The sequence below is a fragment of the Tyto alba genome, unplaced genomic scaffold (genome assembly GCF_018691265.1).
Source record: "Tyto alba isolate M040663 unplaced genomic scaffold, T.alba_DEE_v4.0 Super-Scaffold_44, whole genome shotgun sequence".
Classification (NCBI taxonomy): Eukaryota; Metazoa; Chordata; class Aves; order Strigiformes; family Tytonidae; genus Tyto; species Tyto alba.
Window position 1 is genome coordinate 1,265,389 of NW_024881320.1, and position 9,059 is coordinate 1,274,447.

Consider the following 9,059-nt stretch of genomic DNA (forward strand, 5'->3'; position numbering starts at 1 on the left):
TGCCCTTTATGCTCCCGGGGGGGCCCGGCCTCACCCCCACCCCGTCCCAATAGAGGGGCAGGCCGCCTAGGCCCGCCAAACCATAGAGGAGCCGCTGCCCGTGAGGCCCTAAAGTGGGCGGTACTACCGGCTCGATGGTGGTGGGCGTGGCTAAAGCCGGAAGTAGGCTGTTCACTTCCGGGAAGAAGCGGGAGGAGCGGGGACGGGCTGGCGGAACCGGTGTCCCCGTGTGCGGGCTGGGGGGTGCTCGGGAGGTTTTTGGGGGGGTCCGCGTGCGAGCCGGGGGGTGCCCCCGTGTGCGGGCCGGGGCGGGGGGGCGGCTGCCCCCAGGCGCCATGTCCATGTCGCACCTGTACGGCACGGATGGGGAAGATGGCGTGGAGATGGAGAACTTCGAGGTGTCGGACTGGGACCTGCAGAACGAGTTCAACCCCCACCGGCAGCGCCACCGGCAGAGCAAGGAGGAGGCCACCTACGGCGTGTGGGCCGAGCGCGACTCGGACGAGGAGCGGCCCAGCTTCGGCGGCAAGCGGTGAGGGCCGGGGGCGGCGGGGAGGGGGGGGTAAGGGGGGCCGGTGGAGCCCCCCCACGGGTGGGTCCGCGGGGCCGCGCCGCTTCGGGGAGGGCTCTAACGACCCTCCCGAACAGCACGTCTCGAGGTGGGGGCTGCCTGTGGGGGCTTTGCCTGTGCGAGCATATCCCTGCTGCCCGGGGGGAGAGAACGGTTATTTCGTGGCAAAAACAGCATCAAACTGCGTGTCAGTTTTTAATAGTTCTTCTGAAGGGCGGTGTCTAAGGCACAACGGCCGCCGGGCTTCTGCTGGGACAGAACTCACTCACAGGTCTTGTTTTGGTGTAGCTCCCGGGATTACTCGGCCCCCGTGAACTTCATCAGCGCCGGGCTGAAAAAGTCAGCAGCTGAGGACGTGTCGGATGAAGACTCTGATGAAGATGAAAAGCCTGTTAAGCAGGAGGAAATCCCTAAAGAGTTTGTGCCAAAGAAGTTAAAAACAGTGAGTTATCCAGGAGGTTTTCAGCTCCGCGTAATGTGTCTGTGAAACCTAGGCTATACCCAAAGGCACTGAAACAATAGTAGAGCACTAAAGAAAGGGAGAAAAAATTAAAACCAGAGCCCCACACGTGATGGCGTGCAGTTAAGGGAGATGTTTTCTCTGTCTTGTGGAACTATTCTGATGTATCGTTGCATGTCCTTGGTAACATCAGTCTTTTTGGGCCCTTTTATCTTCCTTCATACTACTCCCTTTGGTCAGTTCAGGTTAAAATAAAAGAATTCCCGTGGTTTACGTCCTCTCTTTTGGTAGCTAAAATTCCAAAGACTTTTTTATTAATCCCACAGAACAGTATGGCAAATCTAGGCATGTTGTAGGTTAAAAATCAAACTCTTTTGATTTTTATCATGAATCGGCTTCAGCTACAGTCAGGGGTAGAGCCTAATAACTGTTAGGTTGTCAGTCAAAGCTTTTCAGGACTTTTCTGTTGTATCTAAGGAATTTCAGGAAACTCTTCAGGTGGTAGGCAGCTTAGATGGATGCACAAGTGGCTTTTGACATAGTGAACTGAGCTCAGAATCAGCTGAGACACCTGAATTGCTTTTGGGAAGAACCTTCCTTTTGAGTGAAATTATACACAGCTTGGTTATTACAATGCCTTATGGTTGCGTGGGGTTTTTTGTTTATTTGTTTTAACAGGGTGGTAATTTCAAGCCTAGTCAGAAGGGCTTTGTCGGGGGGACAAAATCTTTTGTGGATTTTGGCAGCTGGGAGAGACACACTAAAGGAATTGGGCAGAAGCTGCTCCAGAAGATGGGTTACGTCCCTGGAAGAGGTCTCGGGAAGAATGCTCAAGGTACTGTGATTGTGTGTCTGGTTGTTAGCTAGTAATTTGAAGAAGAGAGGATTCTTCTAAAGAACTGCCATCTGCAGGTGGCTTACAACTTTGTGTTTTGGTGCATCTCTTCTAAGTGATCTGGGTCCTCATGATAAGAGTCTATTGTATTTAATTTAAGATAGTCCTGTTTTATGCTCTTGTTATTTTGCCAGAGAGAAAGAGGAGGAAAGAAGGGAGATAAAATTCCAACGGTAGTCAGCTCATCTAGAAAAGGAGATGTTATTCTGTGTGATAGAATAAAAAAGCAGTAAAATGCAGATGTGAATAATACTCTGCTTTGTTTTTTTTTTTTGTGTGTGTGCTAGAATTAAGTGATTTTATAGCCACTAAGAAATTAGTGAAGTGGTAGAAGATATCATAGTGATAGAGGCAGAATACCAGGCTGGATGTTTGTTCTGATTTGATAACTTAGGGTACTGTAAGAAAAACGCTTGCTGTTCCCTCTCAGTAAATAAACTGTTCTTTCTGATCAAACTGTTGTCCTCTCAGGTATTATCAATCCGATTGAGGCCAAACAGAGAAAAGGCAAAGGAGCTGTGGGGGCATACGGCTCGGAAAGAACCAGCCAGTCTTTGCAAGACTTCCCTGTTGTGGACTCGGAAGAAGAAGCTGAAGAGGTATTTGTATGATTCTTGGGATATCCGTTTCCCTGTTGTGTTGTATGTGCACAATTCAGCGCTAATACTAGCTTCTATGTCAGAGCAAACTGGGCTCATTTTAGAGAAGCCAACGACATAGCACTTGAATTTCATTTAGACATATTTTTCATGTCACTGTAACGTTCTTTTTGTTGTTTCTCGCTCACTTGTGCCAGTAGTCTTGCTAGAACCCCGCCTTTGAGCGGTCCCCCCCAATAAATAGTCTGTCTTTTGTCTAAAATAAAAAAAGACCAGAAACATACTGTTAGCGTTGTGAATAGGGTGGTTGACTGGACCACAGCATCCGTGCTGGTTTGTCACTGAACCTTACTACTTTTCCAGTTGTTTTGCTGCACAGCATTCTTCATTGGTCCGATGGTTATTTTCATGTAGAAAATAGAGGCAAATTTGAGGCATGAAGGAGAACTGCAACCACAATTCTTCTTTGTTGTTGTTTAGGAATTTCAGAAAGAGCTCAGTCAGTGGCGGAAGGATCCTACTGGAGGCAAGAAAAAGCCAAAATACAGCTACAAGACAGTAGAAGAACTGAAAGCCAAGGGTAGGATCAGCAAGCAGCTTTCAGCCCCTCAGAAGGAGCTGTCTCAAGTCAAGGTAAGGTTGATGCCATCTCTGGGAAACGGTTTGTCCACTTTGGCATTGTGAGTGCTTTTTAGCCATTGGTAATCTTAATGGGAGCCAGCTGTAAGAACCGCTTGTCTGCAGCCTCATGAAAATCAAGGTCTTGGACTCCTCAGCGAATCATGTAATAGACCACAGTGTCACCTGGGACATTGGATTTGTTCCTAAGCAACTTCTTTGGCCTCAGGAAAATGCAAATTAGCTTAAATGTGTAAGGAGGTTAAATTGCAAATCAAGTTTAATTGTTTCATGTTTCCCATAAATAAAATGCTCAGCTACTTCTGAAAGCACAGTTGTCCTTACTGGGATTGTGCAACTAAACACCCTTTGAACCATCTACCTAAAAGGGACAGTAAGGGATTTGTCTTTTATGCACTTAATAAAATTATTCATCTAAAATCAACATGTCTTTAAAAAATATAAAAGTACCTGGGACTTCCATGCAGTAGCAAATAATATAGCACTGGAATCACACCTGCTTGTAGAATTACTCAGTGAAATGGTAAAACTGAGATCAGAAGAGGAGACTCTTCCAGCTCTGATTCCAAATTGTTTCTTACTCGTTCTGAGTCTTTATTCTGGAGTTGGCCTTTTTGGAGGCGGTCTGCAGTTGCCTCATTTGGAATACCAGTGTGTATTAGTAGCCTCCTGGACTAATTAAGGTACTCAGAAACCTCCAGGTTTCCATTTGGAGTCAGGGAGTTCCTTCTTTTTTTTTTTTTAAACACAGGATACTATTATTTTTTTTAAGACATGCTTGTTCTTGTTTGTTGGAAGGTTATAGACATGACGGGCCGGGAACAAAAGGTTTATTACAGCTACAGTCAAATTAGCCACAAGCACAATATCCCAGATGACAGTCCTCAGCAGCCACTGGGCAAAGACTCCAAGCCCCAGGGATTTGCCTTGCCTGAGCTGGAGCACAACTTGCAACTTCTCATTGACATCACAGAGCAGGAGATCATCCAGAACGACCGGCAGCTGCAGTACGAGAGAGACATGGTTGTCAACCTGACCCATGAGATACAGAAGATGTCTGAAGTTCTCTCCCATGAGGAGAAAGCCATTAGCAATCTCAGCAAGGTGCTGGAGATGGTGGAAGAGTGTGAGAGACGGATGCAGCCCAGCTGTGAAAATCCCTTAACCTTGGATGAGTGTGCAAAGATTTTTGAGACACTTCAAGACAAGTACTATGAAGAGTACAGAATGTCTGATAGGGTGGACCTGGCAGTAGCAATAGTCTATCCTCTCATGAAAGATTACTTCAAGAACTGGGATCCCCTCAAGGTGTGTACTAGTTAGATTTATCTGTAGTTCTTACTTGATGGCTTAAGTTGACTTTAATGTCTTAACTGCTGCCCCCACTCCTTGTCCCAGATTCCTGATCAGTCTGGAAAGAAAAAAAAAAAACAACCCAAACAAAAAATCCATTCTGCACTCCCTCTCAGATATTAGCTGTGACTGAAGGCTGCTGTTCTGCGGAGTGGCTAACAATTTAGGAGTTTGTAAGGTTAAAATCCCTTTCATGGGTGCTGGGAAGAAAAAGTAGATGAAAGCTAAGTCTCTAGTTCTTGTTTTTTTAGCAAAAGCAGAAGTCTGTCTTTCAGGTAGTCAGATACGCGTTGTCTGTTCTTAATGCCATTTTGGCTCTGATAGGTAAGAGTCTGAATTCTCTCTGTACACCTAAAAAAGTTCTGCCTGTCCTCTTCCCCGCTTTGGAGGTATGTTAATTCCATAAAGTGGGATTTTCCTCTTGTGGGACTTGACCAATCACAGCTGCAAGCTCCTGGCTTGCCTTTTGAGTGGGTGAGAAAGCTGTCTCTAGCCAAACGTACTGTCAGCCTGCTCTTTGTAGATACCAGCTGAAATTAATGAAAAAGGATCAAGACTGCTCATGCTTTATTTCCAGGACTGTACGTATGGCACGGAGATCATAGCCAAGTGGAAGAGCCTTTTGGAAAACGATCAGCTGTTATCACACAGTGGGCAGGACCTGTCAACAGATGCTTTTCACAGGTAGAGAGCAAATGCGTTGTACTTTGTGCAGCATCTTCAAGTGCTGCTTCCTCAGGGATGGAAAAGCACAGATACACGTGTGCTTTCCAGATGATTCTCTTGATGTGTCTGTTAAAATCCAGCTGTCAGCTATATAAAAAGAAGTAGCTTTTAAATAACAGTTGCCATTTGGTTTATCTGCGCCTGGGGCTATGGCTTTAAGCTTAACTTTGATTTATTATGGGTTTTTTTTCCCAGGCTGATGTGGGAAATCTGGATGCCATATGTCAGAAACATCGTGGCGCAGTGGCAACCGAGGAACTGTGGATCGATGGTGGATTTCTTGGATAGCTGGGTAAACGTCGTTCCTGTCTGGATACTGGATAACATTCTGGATCAGCTCATCTTCCCCAAGCTACAGAAGGAGGTAAGACGAGAGGGCTACGTCGGAACAAGGCAGTGCTCTGAACTAGCATTTGAATTTTGGTCAACTAGAGCTTGTTAAATACCAATTTGCTGCCTCTGCCAATGCATTTAGGATTTAGGAGGTTGTGTTATGGCTCTTTTTGTGTCAGTCAAGACTTACTGCTAATGGGTGGACTTAATTTCTTCTTTCCTGTTTTACGTCAAGGTTGAAAGCTGGAATCCTCTGACAGACACAGTCCCAATTCATTCGTGGATCCATCCCTGGCTTCCCCTGATGCAGGCTCGATTAGAGCCGCTGTATTCTCCCATCCGAAACAAACTGGCGAATGCTCTGCAGAAGTGGCATCCCAGCGACTCCTCCGCCAAACTTATCCTTCAGCCCTGGAAAGATGTGTTCACACCTGGGTCCTGGGAGGCTTTCATGGTCAAAAACATCGTGCCTAAACTAGGTGAGACAAGCCAAACAGTGCTGAATTCTGGAATCCGCTGGTTGCCACCTTCCCCCTTAGACCTAGAACAGATTCGTGTTGACCTGGTTGCCAGTGTTATTTCAGAGAACATTATTAGTAAGTTTAGACCAAGCTTGCATCTTTTTTTGTGCTCCTAGTACTATGCGGCTTTTTGAGGCAGACATTTTAGAAAACATGGGGAAGTTCTCTGATTATTCTCAATGTTTTCTGTCTTATTTTTCTAAATCACCCGATTTCTCTGTTCTTCAGCTGACAGGACTATCTGATAGCTGTCAGATAGTACCAAGCTATAAAATGTCTCTCTGTTACTCCTGTATTCTTTGCTCTATGCGAATGCTTTCACCAGAAGATTTTGTACTTCACCTTTCAGCCATGTGAACTGGCTAAAAGGCTCTGTAGCCTAAAAAACAGTCGAACACTTTAAGTGCCTCAGTTCTGGCAGCAAATTGTAATCACTGGAAGTGTGCTGTTTTGGTGGCAGGGATCAGCCAATCCATTTAAAGATCCTGAATGTCCCTTAGGGTAATACGCAATACAGGTGCTCCTCAAATCACGCGTGTTGCTAGTGAAATAGGTCAGGGCACTGATAAAGCTGAACCAAGTCCTTTTCTAACTCTTTTCCTGCTTTTCCCAGGGATGTGTTTGAATGAACTCATCATAAACCCTCACCAGCAGCACATGGATGCCTTCTACTGGGTGATTGACTGGGAGGGGATGATTTCTGTCTCCAGTCTTGTTGGGCTGCTGGAGAAACACTTCTTCCCAAAGTGGCTGCAGGTGAGAAACTATGGAGGCTGAGTAAACAGGCTGGATTCACTGTCAAGTGATTTAGTGACTGCTGCCCCAGTGCTGAATTGGTTTAACTACCACATGGGGGTGATTTCCCCTCACAGCTCCATACGTGTCAGAACAGACTATTTCCTAAGACTGTCAAAGTCCTTTCTTTTCTCAGTAATAAACTAAGTGATATTAAGGACTCTCCTCCGTAACTGTACCTGACCTGCTGCATTTGTGTTGTTTTGCAGGTGCTGTGCTCTTGGCTTAGTAACAGCCCCAACTATGAAGAAATCACCAAGTGGTACTTGGGTTGGAAGTCCATGTTCTCAGACCAAGTGTTAGCACATCCATCGATCAAAGACAAATTTAATGAAGCTCTTGATATCATGAACCGGGCTGTCTCCTCCAGTGTGGGTAGGTGGCTTATGGTAACGGCTCCACTTGCTGTGATGGCAGCACAGCCATGTCTGGTTCTTGTGAGTCTGTTTAGGCACGGCCCTGCTAGTGGGGAGTGTAGCAGCTCCCATGAGCAGTGAAATTCAGAGTGTATTTTACCTTGCTGTGTCCGTAAGTAATACCTGCAAGGTGCTACTTGATGATTGGCTGTGCTTCACTGAAGCAGAAGCAGATTTTTGGTGACTGGCTGCCTGTGCCATTAAGCAACTGATTCTTTCAGCCTTACCTGATTATGGTGTATTTTATGTCAGTCAGAGACCACTGTTTAAAGATGTTGACTTCCAAAGCGGTAATTTGTTGCGGTTTTTTTCTTTATTGTGAGATACCAGTGGTGCTCCTTAGCTTTAGAGCAGCACCCTTTCCTTCTCCATGACCCTCCCCGTGACCTAAGAAATTGTTAGGAATGTGCTGGGAATTAAACTCTGTAAAAGAGAAGGCTGTGCCTGAGGGAGCAACACCTGAGGTTTGCCTTGCCCTCTGAGACCGAGAACTCCTTTCCTGCTGCCTCCTGCTGTACAGCGTGATGGAGAATCTGCCTCAGAAGTGGAGGATTCCTTGAGGCCCATTTTAAGCGTTATGTTTATTTCTGTGGTAAAATGATACAGCTACAGGCGAGCGTTGCACAAGGAGGAGTTCACCTGTTGGGAAATTTCTGGCCTGATAGTCATGCAGCCAAAAAGTGAACTGGGGGGGGCTGGTAGCGAAAGTGCTCCTGATGCAACACTGCTTCCTGCAGGAGGGTTCTGCTCCGGCCTCGGCCTGATTTTGCAACAGCCACTGCCTGTAACTCAGCAGTGGCGTTTGGAGACCACGGGCTGGGTTTTGGCTTTGGGGAGTATTTTTTTTTTTTTTTTTTTTTTTTTTTTGTTGCTGTTCTTGTTCACGTTTTTCCCTTTGCCGGTAGCAGTGCAGCATCCTCCTTTCCTGTGCATGCTCAGATACGATTTGGGATTGTATCAAATCCTGTTGCTTCTGATGCAGTTCTCAAACTCACCTAGCTAGTGTATGTTGTATTAGCAATAACAGTATAAAACGTAATGAATTAGAATGTGTAAAGGAGGGTCCGGAGCATTATTGATTGATGCCACTGTATGTGTCCTGGACTGGGTTTTACCCATACACCCTCCACCAGAAGCAGCCTGGGACCTTGTTTTCACATGTGTCTCTCCACACAGGTGGGTACATGCAGCCAGGCGCTCGGGAGAACATCGCCTACCTCACTCACACCGAGCGGAGGAAGGACTTTCAGTACGAAGCCATGCAGGAGCGGCGCGAGGCTGAGAACATGGCCCAGCGCGGCATCGGCATGGCCGCCAGCTCTGTGCCCATGAATTTTAAGGACCTGATTCAGACAAAAGCAGAGGAGCACAACATTGTTTTCATGCCTGTGATTGGAAAGCGGCACGAAGGGAAACAGCTGTATACATTTGGACGGATTGTCATTTACATCGACAGAGGCGTTGTGTTTGTACAAGGAGAAAAGACTTGGGTGCCAACCTCTCTCCAGAGCCTCATTGACATGGCGAAGTGAGGGCCCCGCTTTGAACTGTGAAGACCATCGTGATAGTAGTTTTAGTGTAACTGTCTTAAAATAAAGAAGTTACAGATTTGTAAATAGAGTGAAACTCCAGCTGTATGCCGGGATTTTTTTCTTAGAAGAGCTGTTCAGGCACTGTCAGGAGATGAAATTAGGTGTGGAAGTTGGTGCTAAGGGAGGCACAGGCGGTTCTGATGCTTGTGTGAGAGGTTT

General features: G+C 46.3%; 1 protein-coding gene across 1 annotated transcript; it reads left to right on the top strand.

The window, feature by feature from the left end:
- Window positions 1-211: 211 nt before the first annotated feature.
- On the top strand, window positions 212-8,934 carry TFIP11 (tuftelin interacting protein 11). The gene is made up of 12 exons (XM_042805192.1): window positions 212-532; window positions 860-1,013; window positions 1,710-1,866; window positions 2,398-2,525; window positions 3,006-3,158; window positions 3,963-4,472; window positions 5,095-5,201; window positions 5,439-5,607; window positions 5,812-6,055; window positions 6,711-6,853; window positions 7,102-7,267; window positions 8,485-8,934. The coding sequence occupies exons 1-12, from the start codon at window positions 336-338 to the stop codon at window positions 8,838-8,840; spliced, it is 2,484 nt and encodes an 827-aa protein (XP_042661126.1). The 5' UTR covers window positions 212-335; the 3' UTR covers window positions 8,841-8,934.
- The last annotated feature ends 125 nt before the right edge of the window (window positions 8,935-9,059 follow it).

Coding starts and splice junctions, on each gene's coding strand:
- TFIP11 (XM_042805192.1), top strand. CDS start 336: ATGTCCATGTCGCACCTGTACGGCACGGATGGGGAAGATGGCGTGGAG. Junction 1,014..1,709: donor TGCCAAAGAAGTTAAAAACA/GTGAGTTATCCA, acceptor TTGTTTTAACAG/GGTGGTAATTTCAAGCCTAG. Junction 7,268..8,484: donor GGCTGTCTCCTCCAGTGTGG/GTAGGTGGCTTA, acceptor CTCTCCACACAG/GTGGGTACATGCAGCCAGGC.